This window comes from Nanorana parkeri, unplaced genomic scaffold, assembly GCF_000935625.1.
Source record: "Nanorana parkeri isolate BGI_ZX_2015 unplaced genomic scaffold, ASM93562v1 scaffold400, whole genome shotgun sequence".
NCBI classification, from domain to species: domain Eukaryota; kingdom Metazoa; phylum Chordata; class Amphibia; order Anura; family Dicroglossidae; genus Nanorana; species Nanorana parkeri.
The window spans coordinates 1-16,932 of NW_017306668.1; the positions used below are offsets into that span (position 1 = coordinate 1).

The window sequence follows — 16,932 nt, forward strand, 5'->3', positions numbered from 1 at the left end:
TGGTGTTGCGATGCCCCGGGTGAGGTGATGCCCGGCCGTGCTCTGCAGATCAATATACCTCCCTATCAACTGACCCTCGGTCTACAGCTGCCGATCTACCAGGTGAGTGCACTACCCCAGGGGGCATTGCCCATGGCAGATGCCAAAGGTAGAAACACGTCCGCTTGTCCATGTCATCTGAAGCTAAAGAATTCATAAAAGTAGTGAGAATGTTAAGGGGTTGCGTTCTCCACATAAACGACATATGGTACTGAGGCATCTCAAACGCATGAACGCGGACATAGCGCTCTTACAGGAGACTCACCTCCGAGAGGAGGATATGCACAGACTCAAAAAACTATAGGTGGGGGAAAATGTTTGGCTCTCCCTCAGAGGGGAGGCGGGCAGGAGTGGCGATTCTGTTGCATAGGAGACTCCCCTGCCAGGTGGACAGGATCGAGCATGACGATGAAGGACGCATGCTCACGATTTATCTCAAATATTTTGATGTGGAGTTGGCGATTTCAAATATCTACATGCACAACTCACCGACCAAATCACATTTCATGCATTTATCGTCCTGGCTAGCAAAAACTACCAACTTACACCACCTGGTGGGGGGAGACTTTAATTGCACCATGAATAATATAGAGGATGGGAAAAGATCGCCCACCTCTCACGGCACCCGGCAGCCCAACTGTTCAATAACACAATCCCCTCTGGCGGAGGTGGCCTCGGCTTTGGTACTACAGGACATGTGGAGGATCTTGCATCCTCTGGAGTCCGAGAGAGAGAGATGGAGAGAGATGGAGAGAGAGAGAGATGGAGGGGGATGGAGGGGTGGAGAGGTGGAGAGGTAGAGAGGTAGAGAGAGAGACACACACTCACAGTCAGAACCATATCCTGACAATCGAGGGAAATTTCCTTTTGGTGAACTGGAGCCTGACAGGGATGGAACCTGGCTCCCATGCAAAACCAGAAGAGGTTCTTTGCAGGATAAAGAAGAAAATTATATACAACAGAGAAAGGCCATAGGCACTAGATATGACCGATTTCTTGAATTGTTTTAACCATGTTGGAGGTAGAGTGGATGTTTATAGTCTCTATACATCCATTTCCCATGATGTTGCATTGATCGCAATTAAGGATTGACAGATATGAGTCTACTAAAGCACTTAAAGCATTTGTGCCACAACTGGCAATCCTAAAATGGAACTAGTTTTTGACAATTCTTTCAGCAACTGCAAGGAACCTCTCTCCTGGTTCCAATGCGGCACCAAGTTATGCCAACCTCCTTGTGGTGGACCTTGACTGACAGAGGTCGGAAAAACCAGATCTCAATCTTCCCTGCACTACATGACAAGTCAATGTGTAGTATGCGTATACTACCATGACAGGTTTTATTCATATGCTTGTTTCAAGTCGACTCCCATAATTTTAATGTACATGGGTTCCTTATAGGAGGAGTCCCCAGAGCAGGACCTGAAAAGGAGAACTTTCTGATTCAAGTCCCTGCTCTGCTGACTGACAGCAGGCAGTGGGCTGGGGCAATAACCATTCTGTTATTGGCTATTGCAATTTGAAATAGCCAATAGCTGGCTATTGCTACCAGTAATAAAGTTTAAAAAAAAAAAAAAAAAAAAGTTACTCAAATTAAAAATCCCACCCAAAAAATGTAAGTCCCCACGAACATAAAAAAAAACCCAAACCAACCTACCTCCTAGTTTTCACAGAAAATGTGTCAAGCCACACTATAGAGTATCAGCACTAAATAGCCACCACTAACACAAACAGATTTACCTGGTAATCACTAGTTGAGGCTTTATATGCTGCGGCAAGAGGTCTCATTGTTGATCTAGGAGTAGAGAGTGGTTGGGTAGGGGTACCTAATGTTTTAATTGGAGGTGTGAAGACAGAGTTGACTGAAGACAATGAGGTCCTTTCACCACTTTCCATTATGCTCTAAATGTGAAAATGTACATATTGCATGTGGTCAATGACATATGACTGTAAACTATAAAGCATTACAGAATGAAAGTATTAACGCTGGGGAATCCTAGTGATTGTCATCAGAATTTACCCAATATAAATAGCCATCAATGGTCAAACGAGTACTCCAGAGGAAATACTTTGCATATATGGTTCTTAGTTACTATTAATGAATGTGGCAAATCAAGTTCTTAGGCACATCACAAAAAGGACACGTAAAAGGTTGCATATGATTCTGCCACTCTCCATCTTCTCAGTGAAATCCTTAATCAGAATTCTTGCCCCTCCCCCCACTTCCTAGGTGTCATCATTTCCTATGCAAGCACCTTATGGATCAGCAACATTTTCAGCCCTGTAAGCATGCCACTACGTGAAAGCACAAGGCATAAGTCAGGCTGCACTGCCACAAATAAGACATGCACCCTCGTGTATGTGGCAAGTACACAACAAAAAGTGGGCACATGCAGACCTGTAACAAAGGCGATTTTTAACTGTACTTCACAAAAACATCAATACAGCCCTCCCATAGGAGATGCGCAGAGGAAAAAGAAATATATGTAGTAAATATCGATATTGCATATCATTTATTACTCAAAAAAAAAAAGCCCTAAATAAATCGAACCATATACCTGGCTGAGTATGGTTTATTTAGATCGGTTTTCTTTGAGTAATAAATTATATGCAATATAGATCCACATATTTCTTTTTGTCCCGGGTATCGCCTATTATTCAAGGGCTATATTGATGATTTTGTGAGTATTACAAAATTTTTCCAGAGAAACGATAGGTTTAGGTTTACATAAATTACACACCCACTGTTTTGCCCTCTATTTTTTTGGAAAGACTAATATTCTGAAAGTCTGCCAAAAAATACCACCAAAAGAAAGCTCTATCTGTCCCCAAAAAAGGGTATAAAATTAATTTCAGTACAGCGCTGCATGACGGAATAAATGTCAGTTAAAGTACCGCAGCGCTGAATACTGAAAAATGGCCTGGATGGAAGGGGGTTTAACACCGCGGATGTCAACTGGTTAAAAAAAGGAAAAAAAAAAAAAAAAAGGAGACATATAGCAGTCTTACCTTATCTATGCAAGGTTTCACACCAACCATTACGCAGTCACCAAATATTTTGCCATCTTTACTTAAAGCCTTCCTGGCTTGTAATTTGGACTGATATTGCACATGCATCCAGTTTCCAGTATTGGACATCTGTAAAAGAAGGGGGAATTACTATCAACAGACTATCTTTCTTAAAGCAGCCTTAAGTAAGATTGTGTGGGGATAACACACACACTTACCACATGCTTTATTATATTCCCGTACTGAGCAAACTGCAACAGAACATACGACGCCGAGGCCTGAGGAAACCTGAAAGTCAAAAAAAATTTTCTTAAAAAAGAGGTTTCATTAAAAACATGCTTGCATCCACAGAACTAAAGTCCATGATCTATGCTATACATCTCTTTAAAAACATACAGTAGGCATTAGCGATGGCTTGTAATACAATCCATAGTCACAGAATGTGTACAGATAACACATAGTCCAACTATGGTTATTTACCAAGACCTTTACAGAGCTGCTAACTTTTAAAATCTGCTGGAAGACTTCGGTCTGCATAGTGGGTGATAAAAATGTATTGGACTATACTTCACTAATAAAATTAGAAAGGTGGACAGCAATAGCAGGCACCACATTACTTTAGTGGCCAAGTACACTTTACTGAAAAATGTTAACTACCCTAAAGTGGAAGCTACCAAAGCTAAATACTGGTATAAAAATCCAGAGATGGAAAAGGCTACTCGCCAACTCTAGGGAAGAGTTCTGACCCTGCAAATGACATCACTACCTCTAGAACAAGTAAGCAGAACAGGAACTAGAGAACAGCATATTCCGTCAGTGATCTCACATAGGCATAATGTTTCCTGTAAATCCCGTGTGTCTCACAGTCAGCCTTGCTGAGTTGATGGTACAAAATGACAGAACCAAGGATAAAGGCAGGGGGAAGATTAAAATACTAATCAAGGCAGGGTATTTTTTGCCACAATGCACTCTGCATTAAGGTAAAAACCACCAAATACCATAGGATCCTTCAGCCATCAACCTGATGGGCCGAGAGGAGGGGGTGTGGCCTGCTGTAGGGCTGTTTGTCTATGGATGCACACAGCCACTTGTGGGAACGGCCGGGAGTGAGCACACACACAGGTGCCTCCAAACATCCTCAAATCATCTCTGAATTCAGCTGACACTGTCCTTCCTTCTGGAGGGGGGCTACCTTTGTTCCCCCATGGTCCCTGTGTGTAAAGTAGCCACCGCTGCAAGCTCACTCCCATGATGTACTACAATCTCATTTAGTTAACCAAAAAAAAAAAAAAGAAGAAAAATGAGTTAAAAGGGGAGAAGGGAAAGAAGTTAATTAGGGCTGATTAGGAGTTATATAGGAACAGTTTTTATTTAAATTTTTTACTCATCAGGTTTATTTTAACTGACATCATATGCAGGCTGAAGCTTACCCCTTTAGGCTCCATTCACACCTAGGCATCAGCATTTTCACGCAAATTAGCATGCTTTTGATTAGCGTCTCATCTAGCTAGTTTTGCACATTTTGTGCATGTTAGTTGCGCGTTTTATTGAGCAGACTGAATTGCATTGTGGCGAATGACCAAACATGTGTAAAAATACACCCAGAAATGTGCAAACTGCTTGTGTCGCGCATTTCCATTAAAGTCTGAGGCCAAACGTGCCGCCATCTGCCAAAAAAAGCTCATGTACTTTTTCCAGCGTTCTGCGTTTTAGAGCTTGCGATAAAACTCAGGGGTGAACAGGGGCTGTTGAAATGAATGCGATTGCTTGTGTTGATAGTTTTCTTGTGCTTAGCTTTGAGCGTCAAAATGCCTAGGTGTGAAAAGGAACTTAAACTATCGATGAAAGTAGATGCAAAAGTAACGTTCCTTTGTAGCTGCATCTGTTTTTTTTTTTTTTTTTTTTTTTTTTTTTTTTTACAGCAGCAGGTTATAGGCCTCAATCACAATTTTTTTTGCGCTTCTAATTTTTGGTGCATCTGAATGTGCGACAAGGAAGCTCATGCAGCTGTTCGAGCTGTAAGCTTTGTGCACAAACACGTCTTTCTGCCATTAACAGTTATGGCACTGCAACACACTTTTTGCACGTTCTGTACCCAAGTATGAAACATTCTACTCAACAAATCTTCCCCATTTTCTCCCCCTCTTCATAGTATTTGAGGTTGAATAAAGACATAAGTCCATCCTATTGCGTGTATGCATTTATGTTCGAGCAGGTGTGTATTAGTCCATGTGTGATTTTGCTCTTAAGAGTACTGGTACCCCTTTATGTTATGGTTTCCAAGAAACTTGTCCAGGAGTTTCTTAAATGATTCCACACTCTTAGCTGAAATTACTCTCTGTTCCAGACCCTAACCGTTCTAACTGTGAAGAACCCCCTGCGCCCCGTGTGTTGAAATTTTTTCTCTACCAATTTTTGGTGATGCCCTCTGGTCTTTGTTACGGAGCTAGCCGTAAACAGTTTGGTAATAATGTTGCTGTCACCATTGAACAGTTTATACAAGATGATCATGTCCCCCCTTAACCTCTTGCCATCCGCCCGTTAAGAAAAAACGGACGGACGGCTGACTCCTATCTGCGGGTTGCCGTCGCCAGACGGCATTTTTTTCCTGCTCGCGCAGATCGGTTGTATGGCGTTAATTTCTGAGGCCCCCACCCCCCCGCGCGATCGCGGGTGCCGCCATCTCCCCCCTCCTAACCCCTCACCTTTACTCCCGCGATCCGCTGCCCCATCTGCGGCCCGGTACCGGCTCGGGAGGGCATCAGGAGGAGGAGGGAGGGAGATCAGCTCCTTGCTGTTCTCCCTCCGTAGTGTGAATGCAGAAGTGATGTGTATTACATCACTTCCGCATTCACCTGTCAGTCATCTGGCTCCTATGCCAGATAGAAGAAGCTGATGAAGCAAATCTGTGCTTCATCAGCTTCTTTTGGGGTCTCCAGGTGACATTAGGGGTCTAGAGACCCCTAATGTCTCCATAAAGAGGACCTGTCAGTGTACCTGTGCTATTATATAGGGGGATGGTATCCCCCTATATAATAGCAATAAGAATAAGTGTAAAAAAAAAATCTATATAAATAAAAAAAGTTAAAAAAAATAAAAGTCACAAACAAAAAAAGTTTAAAAAAATAACAGGTCACAAATAAAAAAAAGTAAACCCCCCCCCCAATGTTTAAGTCCCCCCACCTTCGTTTACGCACATTTAAACGTAAATATGCGTCGCATGCGCCAGCACGCGAAAATGACAATTGCGCTACACATGTTACATATCGCCGCGAACGTCGCAGTGAGAGCAATCATTTTAGGGCCATCAATCACTGATAACACTAAACTGATGAGCGTTAAAAGCTTTTAATGCGTCGCCTATGGCCAATTTTGGGTAATTTAGTTTTTGTGAGGTTTCGCGCGCGTGCGCAATTTTAAGTCTTGACATGTTTAGTGTCTCTTTACCCGACTAGACCCCGTCTTTTATATTTTACCAAAAAATTGGGAAATTATAAATGTTTTAGAATTTAATATAGGGGAAACTGTTTTTTTTTTTTTAAATCTGTAATTTTTCCTTCATATATAAAAAAATAAAAACCCCAGTGGTGAATAAATACCACCAAAAGAAAGCTCTATGTGTCCCCAAAAAAGGGTATAAAATTCATTTCAGTACAGCGCTGCATGACGGAATAAATGTCAGTTAAAGTACCGCAGCGCTGAATACTGAAAAATGGCCTGGATGGGAAGGGGGTTTAACACCGCGGATGTCAACGGGTTAATCTCCTAACCTCTAACGAGAACATATTTAATTTTAAAACCTTGTCTCAGTTCAGGTCCTTGAACCCCTTTATGAGTTTGGTAGCCCTTCGCTGGACCTTTTTCAACTCAAGGACATCTTTTCTGAGTATCGGTGACCAAAACTGGACCGCATACTCCAGATGAGGCCGAACCAATGATGTGTACAGTGGCAAAATTATAGACTTGTCCCTGCAATACATTCCCTTCTTAATGCAAGACAGGACTCTGCTTGCTTTGTTTACAGCAGTCTGGCACTGCGAGCTGTTCCTCAATCTGCGGTCTATAATGACCCCCAAATCCTTCTCCGTTTGCGACATTCCTAGTGGCACACCCATAAGTGTATAGTACATTTGCCTATTTTTAACTCCAAGGTGTATTACCTTACATTTATCGACATTGAACTTAATCTGCCATACAGTTGCCAACTCCGAGTTTATCCAGGTCCTCCTGTAGTGTTATATCTAAATCCGTGTCTATTACCCTCTCAATCTTCACTAGGTCATTAACTGTCAACCATAGACATATATCACTATTAAAAATCTTTGCTGCGCCATCGATAAAGTATATTTGAAAGACATGGCACACAAAGTAGTACAAAGTAAGAAATGAACTCTCTGTGGTAGGATACTGAGAAAAAAAACAACTATTTTTAGTGATAGAAAAGACTCACCCAAAGACAGTCACCCAAGTATCATCCAGGTGATCGTCAGAAGTCAACGCATCGCCTTGTGTATAAAATGGATCTAGCTGAGCAGGTGACAGTGTCGCTTTTCTACTGTGATTAATGGTTGCTGGGCTAAAGACACTGGACGCTGTTTAAAAGCAATAATTAACAATTTACATACAGCAAATACAGACAAAAACAGTTTCCATACAACTCACTTTCAAAGACAGGCATAGCAGAATCATCTACCTTCCATATTTTTGTTTTTCTAATGCAAACACTAACACTACAAGTTTAAAACTGTGCATGCATACTTGCAAATCTGTGTTAACTTTTGCATTATCCTTATGCCACCGTGCTTAGTTTATCAGCATTAGTGGAATTAAGTTCTCTCCCCACCCACTCCCCTTGGTTCTCTTTAGGGTCAAGGGAGGACATACACTGGCACCCTCCCATGACCCAAAGCTCAGTATATCGCGAGCTAGAGCACGCGGTATACTGAGACCGCCGCAGCCAGGACAGATCCCGACAATGCTGTCGAGGATCCACCCAGCCACGTTATTGACAGCTGGCTCTGCCTATCTAGAGGCAGAGCCAGCTGTGCCCGCACCTTCCCCCGTCCGTTCCTCGCCCCGCAGGGAAAAACAATGCTAGTAGAGGTGACTGACAAGTCACGGCTCTCTGCAGAGAGATAGAGAAGGGAACGAGGGACTGTATGCGTTCGCTCACTTCCTCATCTATTGAGCCGTGTGACCATTTCATCGTCACACGCCGGCTCAAACTATGAGGATGAGTGATTTCTCACCTCATAGTTTTCCTTTAAGCCAGTCATAAACTGGTAAACTCTCATATGAACAAGCTAGTCCAAAAACTAGCCAGTACCTCAGAGACTTGAACAACGTCATTGGAAATTTAAATTTGGAATGAATGAAGTTTCGCAAACAAAACCATTCACTGTTCTTGAACATTAGAATTTTGCTTGGTCAATAAGAATTTCCCATTCTGCTCCAATCATCCCCATTAAAGATAGAAAATGGAATGAACATTCCAAAAAACACATTTTTTCAAATAAAAAAATTCTACTGGTGTACAGCTAGCTTAAGGTGTGGAATGTCTGACATCTGAGCTGTAAAGCTTGCAGAGCTAAAGCAAAGAGTTCACAATAAATCCCAGGCTTGGGGTTAGATGGTTTTGCAAGTGTGCATGCATTATTTTTAACTTGCAATTTGAGTGTTTGCATTAACAAAAAAAAAAACAAAAAAAAAAAAAAAAAGGTTTTATGGAGACACTCAGACAACAGTATACACAAGGCAACAATATTAAACTATTAGGGGACACTAAAATATCAAAATTGTCCAGTGGAAAATAATTTGATTTTGGAGATGGTGATACTCTGCACATGCAGGCATATAGAAGGTCATTTTGGGAACCTTGCCTCTAAATGAATGCCAACTAAAATGTATCTAGTTTGCAAATCCTATAAGACAGTGTTAAACCAAAGCTTTTTCAGAACACGGACACAATTGTAACTTCTGTGCATGCTCATGTTTTTGTTAAAGTGCTATTGCTGACGAACAGAACAATTATATTCAAATGTTTGTGTACTGAATAGGCACAATGCAGAACCAGTGTTTTAGCTGAACTCTATTATAGGACCTTGCTCTACATAGTTGTGGACACATTCAATTCATTCACAATAACCCTGCATGTTATATTGGATACATATGTTAAATATTGTTTATTCATTATTAGGACATAGATGATCAGACCACATTTTTATGATTCATGCAAAAAATAAAAAACTGTAAAACTAAATTTTTACAAAAAAAATGTTAAGGAATTTCCTATGCTTGCGCCCATCTAGTGGCAAAAACGTTGGCTAGGTGTTGTGGCAACGTCTGTTCTGCAGTGCCATCTGTGTGCTGTGCTGGTGTCCGTTGCAATAAAATGACAGAGTGGTACAATGCATGGCAGTGCAGTGGTATCTATGCATAGAATTGATTATGGCTCTGGACAGCTGTACAACATGGGGACAGGCCTTAGCAGTAGGAGGGGTAGTTCCGTTTGGTCCTGTGTACAGCTCTAGACCTATGATCCCAGTGTCTTTGCAGGGACCAATATGTATAAAGTGACATTAAACTCAGGAGTTAAATCTTAAAAATGCACTCAAGTACATTATCTATTAACAAAAATGTATCTTATGTGTGTATCACTCGGCTGTAGATCCTCAAATCATCTCTCAATTGATGCCGACACTGTCCTTCCTGCTGGAGGGTGACTACTTTTGTTCCCCATGGTCCCTGTGTGTGTTGTAACATAGCCACAGCTCCAAGCTCGCTCCTGTGATAGACTAGAACGTCAATACAAATTAGTAGACTAAACATGAGATTGTAGTCCATCATGGGAAGAGAGCTTGGAGTGGTGATTTTACACACACGGGGACCATGGGAAACAACAGCCCCCCTCCAGAAGGAAGGACAGTGTCAGCACCAATTCAGAGATGATTTGAGGATCTACAGCCGAGTGATACACAAGATACATTTTTGTTCAAAATGAATGACAAGTACCTCAACTATTCTTCTGCATTAAAAGATTACATATAGATTATTATTCAAACAACTTACTTCCACCTGGAGTTGACGGCATGAAACCAGAAAGAGGAGTCTGCATTGCAGAAAAGCTGGGCTGCTGGGGATGGAAGGAAAATTAAAGTAGGACTGACAAGCATTACTTACACACTACACGAAGAGGGGACGGTTCTACAACCTACTATTGTCCTAATGCATAGAGCAGTAAAACCAGTAAAGTAAGACCTTACTGCCAGGAAATGGAGCGCTGGAGCCAGGAATTTACAATGTTCCACAACTCCACCTAGTGGCGGTAATGTGCCTCGAATGTCATTCACACGGATATACACTGCACAAACACATCATAAATCGGCTCCTAAGCGTATGTGGTAACTGGATCAATCATCTTCCCCCATGATCCAGGCATTCCACTTAAACATCTTTTTATCTTTCCCTATACTGACTGACCTGCTCCAATATACTAATGGATGGTAACAGATGTGCTTTAATACTTGTAATGAAGAAAACACAGTTCCAGGCTCCTTCCAGTACTAAAACACAATCAACTGCAAAGGCATTGGGCATGTGACATTGGCTGATCGGGAAGATCAGAATTCAGCCAGAGCTGCTAATTGGCCAGCTGCATCCTCATTCTCGCCCCTAAGCCACTTTGGCTGAAAATACAACAACGAATAAACATTGATCTGTTAGAGAGGAGAGGGGGGCAGTAAGCTTACAGGACAGATCTGCATTAAACAAATATGGAAATGGCAGTGAACTCACCAGTTTTCTAGAATTAAGAGGCGTTGACCCAAGACTTGGACTTGTGATGTCATCATAAAGACTCTTAACTGGAGGAGCACCGCTTTTATCTTTATGAGATGGCAATACAGGATGGAGAGGGGAGCCGCCTAAAATGTGGAGAGAACAAATTCCTACAATAACTAAAAATTGTTAATTTACAATAGTCTGAGGACTCTCCCTAGTCCCATGTCACAGCAGTGGGCAGCTGGAGAGCCAATCACCATCACGAGTAGGGAAAAGGGAGCCAGTCACATGATCTCCACACCAGCAAGTACCCTGCATTTCTCTTGGCACAAAAAAGTCGAAACAGTGGTGGAGACAAACGTGTGTTGCAGGGGAAGGAGACAATTAGTGAACCTTTGTACAAACAGAAGCCGCACACCATGCAGACGCGTAAAGAGGATCTGCGGAGCGTCTGTATGGTGTATCTGTTATTTGCACAGTAATAAAGTGTGGATTCAAGTTATAAGATCTATGGAGTGCAGCTTCTGTTTTTATTAGTGTTACCACAGGTGAAAGCGCAACTTTTCTTTGCCAGCCAGCACCCAGGAGACCTCCATTGCGGGAGTCCACGCACGGAATTGGAGCGGTGAGTGTTTGCGCAGTCGTATTAAGTGAACCTGTTGCTTTCCCATGCATACATTTAAGCAACTGCTGTAAATATTAATAAAAGTCCAGATTGACTTTTTCCGTCTGTAATCATATCTGAATGCTAAGGCTAATACTACAAGTATCTCTTTAGTTATATTTTTTCCCAAATCTGGTCCAAACTAAAAGTTAAACCTTCATGTGCCAGAAAAGTAGAATTAGAATGTTACGTCACAAGCACCTATATACTATACTAATAGTACTATATAATTGCACATTTTTCCACAAAGCACAGCTTGCCATCGTTGTAGTATGCACGCTGGAGAGATAAATGTTTGATAATGTACACTTGACATTCTAAAAGGAAAAATGCTGATAGGTGTTTCCAGGCGTATGGTTTACATACAGATTGGGTGTCACCCAGGAGAGCTAAACAAGGGCTGCATCACCAGCACAAGTGACTTTACAGCCCATGTTTATTTTAGGATCTATGGATTACAAAGACACAAGAATGATGCTAGGGAACAGCTGGAGTGCTGATCATGAATCAGTTTCAGCAAATACTGCACTCACTGACTGGGGAAAGTCACATTCTACAGTAACACAAACTCACCAAAAAGGAAACATGGTAAAGCACAAAACTCAGTCATCTGAAAAGCTCTTAGCCCTATTTTTTTACTGCAGTGTTTGGAAGAAACTTCTTACATTTCTAAGACGACAAGGCCCTGCTTTTAACCATTTAAAGACCGGGGTTTTAAGCATCCTTCCTCTGCAGACCATTTTCAGTATTCAGCGCTGCAATACTATGACTATTCAGTCATGAAACACTGTACCAAAATGGATTTGATATTTTGGGGACAGAGATTTCTTTTGGTGGTATTTAATCACCACCTTTTTTTTACTATATAAAGGCCTGCAAATAAAGATTTTCATAATCAATTAGCTGGCTGATTAATTGTTCGATACATACATACAGGCAGTCCCCGGGTTACACACAAGATAGGGACTGTAGGTTTGTACTTTAGTTGAATTTGTATGCAAGTCGGAACAGGTAAAAAAAATTAAGTGTAACTCTAGACAAAAAAACATTTTTTAGTTTTGGATAGCATAGGGAAGGGTCACGTTTGTTTTGCTGTCTGTTCCTGTTCAGAAGATATAATAAAAATATTATTTTATTTAAAATAACACCGAAAAGTTTTTTTCCATTTTAAAATTTTATAAACTATTTTTTTTAATTTGTTTACATTTTACTTTTTAAACTTTTTTTATTTAATGCTGGGAGCAATAGCCAGCCTATTGGATATTTCAAATAGGAGGCCGGAACAGCAGCGGAGGTACGGGGGGCAGCGGAGGAATGCAGCTGTCTGTGTCCCCGCCCCAATAGCAGGGTGGCTATTACACCCTTGCTACAAAGGCTGGTTATAAAAATTGTGGTTACTATTTATTTCTAGTTTGACTATTGTTGATGTGCAGACGCACAGGGGGCCCCCAGCGTGTATTTTGGATTGCTGGGCCTCCAGTGCGTCCCTGCACCTTTTGAGGAGGAGTAGGCTACCTTCAAATAGACCTGCATTTAATTTATCAACTGCAGTAATATGCTCCAACATGGAGACTCATAAATAGCGTTAGGACCACACTTCACAGAGCAGCCTTGACGGGGCAGTGTGGCTTCTACATATTTTTGGCCAAAGGTTTATGCAACTAAAACCTATGTTTTTAACGCATACTGTTAGACAGGGACATTTGTTTTGGTGCAGGCTAGCTGGCAAGTGTGGGGACTTTGTTTTGTATGGTTATTACACCCGCCCACTGCCGGTTGTCAATCAGCAGAGGAGGGACCAAAGGAGAAAGTTTTCCTTCAAGTCCTACTGCTGATTGATAGCAGGCAGTGAGCGGTTGCAATAGCCAGCCTGCTGTTGCACCTGCTTTGACGCCAGCTTTCTACAACCGGCAAAAGAGAGCATAGTAGGTTCACAGAAAGCAGGGGATCCATGGCATGGGCAGCAACAGAGCGGCAAGGGAAGCAGCGGATCCAAGGCGGAGGCACGGGAAGTAGCGGATCCAAGGCACAGCAGCTGCTGCAGCAGTCAGTGTCCTCTACAGGATGGCAGAGAAAAGGGTGGAGCACAGCGGCGCCAGCAACTAATTGAAAATCAAATAATCGATCATTAGAATCGTTGACAACATGGAGGTGGGGGACTTAATTTTTTTTTTTTAAATATGCAATCGATCGTCACACTTTTACTTACACTTAACTTCATTGCTATCACATAGGGGGCCGCACAGTCTCCCATGTACCATACAAGTGATTGGGCAACTATAGAACTCTAGTATGCAACAGCCGTCACCAGCTGTTTAATGCGTTTAAAGTGTCATGGGGCGCGCAGGAGCAGGAAAGGAACCCGCAGTTTATGTACTGCAACCCGCTGGGAAGAGCATGCCGTCCATCCGTTTATATACAACAGGCGGACAGCAAGCAGTTAGAGATCAGTCAGCACACACAAACATTCCATCCACTGCACTTCTTTAAAAAGGAGAACTATGGGGTCAGTGTTTCTCCCCATAGTTCTCCTTAGGGTAACGGGAGGAGACAAACTAGCGTCCTCCCCGTTACCCTAAGCTCAGTATACCGCGAGCCACAGCTCGCGGTATACTGAGACGCCGCAGCCGGAGCGGATCCCGGCGTAGATGACTGGATCCGCCCAGCTGCGTGAGTGACAGCTGGCTCTGCCTATCTAGAGGCAGAGCCAGCTGTACCCGCCCCCTCCCGCGTCTTTTCTGCCAGTCAGCTCTGGCAGATGGGAGAGGGGAATCCAGCCCCTCCCCCTGTCACGGCAGAGAGCCATGACAGGATCGAGAGGCGAGCGAACCCGGTATGTGTTCGCTCACCTCCCGATCTACTGAGCCGACCTGTGACAGTCTCATTGTCACAGCTCGGCTAGAACTATGGAGGTGAGTGAAAAGCACTCACCTCATAGTTCTCCTTTAAACAGTGGAAGTAGCTGTCACTTTCTATAATAAAACAGCAAATGTAGCACAACCCATCTCATTCCTTGATCTTGTAGGACAGTGCAGCCCAGAGCCCTCATCTCACATTTCCACTTCCTGAATGTGGAAAATAGGCACATCCTCCTCCAGAATCCCACATTGTGACGGCCTGGTGGCTCAGTATACAACTTATTATGAAGTGAGAGTATAACTTTATATTGGAGGGGTGTGCCTAGAGTAATGCATAGGGTTCACTGAGATACCAAGATAAGGTCTCCACGGACATAACCATTTTAGGACTCCTACAGGCAGAACAGCGCCATCACATAATGCAACCAGAGCTACACGCCGCCAGCTTGTGCGGTCATCTTTTACATCATATGCAATTTATAAATCATCTTTTGACCCCAAATTCATTTTAATTTTGGGCTTAAAGAGGACCAAAAGACTCGTCAACAATATGGAAGCTATCTTAGTACATGCAGCATCAAAGCCTCCAGCAAGGAGAACAGTGAGCAAGCAGCACAGCTATAAAAACAAAACAAAAAAAGGAAATCAGTAACTGTCCAGCGTCTACCAGCACCCAGATTCCTCTGATTTGGTGGCATAGCTGAACAAAGGATGGCGCCCGTCCATAAAGAATAATGGCTGCTTGCCGGGTGCGTATAGCAAGTGGGCACAATGCTCATCCTTGCCTAGGAAATGTCCCTAGCTTGGCAAATGAACCAAATATAACAGGTATAAGCTCCAAGCTAGTGAAGACTGAAGTAGCCCTAGCTAAAGGACCAGGGAAAAAGTGTCTGCACTCATAATGGAAGCATGTGCCTTAGTCCATTACAGTGATTAGATGCATAAAATAATAGCAGTAATCATTTTCCATTACCTCCCATCATAGGGGAACGTAGCTCCATAACTCCCATGGACGGCCGCGGCTGTGGCGTTACTGGCGTCGGTATATCTCCCATTAAGAAGCCAGGCAAAAACTGGGCTCCGGCTCCAGGTTTTGGAGATGTTGGTGATCCTAACGTCATTGGTTCACCTACAGAAAGACCAAATGTATTACCAGAAAACGTCAATTAATTTAAAAAGACCCCTGACTCATCCTTTCATGAGACAGCGCTGGTGCTTGGCCACCGAGATGTCCGCACCATTACATGGAGTAGGAAGAAAGTCTTCAGTCATGGGTAAGCTCCAAACCATGTCTCAGAGCTTACACAGGGCTACTCCTTATCCCAATGGCCAACTGGAGTGGCACAGGGGACAAATAATGTGACCCCAAAATATTTGCAATTTAGACCCCAGTAAAACCATCAACATTTTGGGTCCACCACACTGGTTTGCACCTGTGTTGTAGGGGGGGGTCACAGGGGCAGTCATATCTTCCCCCTTACAAAAGCCAACTCCATAACCTGGCATGAAAATGTGTTTGGAACCAGCAATGGAGACCAGTCATAACGCACCCCGACTCTACAGGCTTGGGGCTCGTTTACAGCAGACCACACATTACAATGATCTGTTTTAGCACGTAGGCTGGTGTCTGTGTACCGGTGGTGGGGAACAGTGCATTGCATTTTCACAACGCAAGGTTAACTTTGTTTTCTTTTTTAAATAACTTTGACAAGTCAGAAAGTAACATCTATGGGGCTCTACTGTTCAGGTACAGCTAGGGGAGGGAGGACTGGCGGCACCCAGGATGGTACCAATCCTCGGGAGTGGGAATGAAGTATACATCTACAGGAGGGGAGGGGAGGGTCGGCAAAAATAGGTGCAGTTTATCTGAAAGTGCACTTAGTCTTTCAAATCCTGCAGGTAAAAAAGGACAGAAAAAAAAAAATCAGGAAATTTAAATGCTCACTTGCAGCATTTTCCTTCCCATTAACAATTTGTTATTCACTAGCAATGTCCCTTTGAACGTGGCAAGCAATTTCACTATGCCAGGAAGAGTCAATTTCCCAGCAAAGCCTCCTCCCTCAATGCCCTAGCCCTCTCCTCTTGTGCGAGTGTGTACTGACCCAACACACACACCATTTTAGGTACCAGAAGGAGAGGAGTGAAGAGGAATACTATACTTAGGAATACTCTTCACCATGCACTCCCATCCAAACATCTGAACATTTCTCGGGCTTCCACAAAAGGATCTTGGGGTGGGCGCACACGCAGTTCAGATGTTCGGCCGGGAGACGAGGAGACACAAGGTAAGTCTATGGAGCAGCATGCACCCGCACAGACTCCGTGGGACATGAGAGAAGAGGACAGGAGGAGTCAGCGCTGGATCGGAGACCCGCACCCAGTGCTGGAGGGACAGCTGAAAACTACAGGAAATAATTTTTGGATTAAGAGACATAATTTAAAGTAAGACCTTAGAGAACTATGGAGTCAGTGTTTTTCCCCATAGTTCTCCTTAGGGTAACGGGAGGACACAAACTAGCGTCCTCCCGTTACCCTAAGCTCAGTATACCGCGAGCTACAGCTCGCGGTATACTGAGACGCCGC

At 43.0% G+C, this 16,932-nt stretch overlaps 1 protein-coding gene across 1 annotated transcript in view; it reads right to left on the reverse strand.

The window, feature by feature from the left end:
- Positions 1 to 867: 867 nt before the first annotated feature.
- The window catches only part of NUP35 (nucleoporin 35), a gene marked incomplete at its 3' end in the record, with an annotated part of 23,189 nt that continues 7,124 nt past the window's right edge, over positions 868 to 16,932 (reverse strand). The window contains exons 2-10 of the mRNA XM_018559493.1: positions 15,323 to 15,478; positions 10,843 to 10,970; positions 10,117 to 10,180; positions 7,499 to 7,640; positions 3,267 to 3,336; positions 3,049 to 3,177; positions 1,766 to 1,941; positions 1,271 to 1,331; positions 868 to 966 (exon numbers count right to left, since the gene is read on the reverse strand). Coding sequence (XP_018414995.1) covers positions 868 to 966; positions 1,271 to 1,331; positions 1,766 to 1,941; positions 3,049 to 3,177; positions 3,267 to 3,336; positions 7,499 to 7,640; positions 10,117 to 10,180; positions 10,843 to 10,970; positions 15,323 to 15,478 — 1,025 coding nt within the window. The remainder of the gene's footprint in view (positions 967 to 1,270; positions 1,332 to 1,765; positions 1,942 to 3,048; positions 3,178 to 3,266; positions 3,337 to 7,498; positions 7,641 to 10,116; positions 10,181 to 10,842; positions 10,971 to 15,322; positions 15,479 to 16,932) is intronic.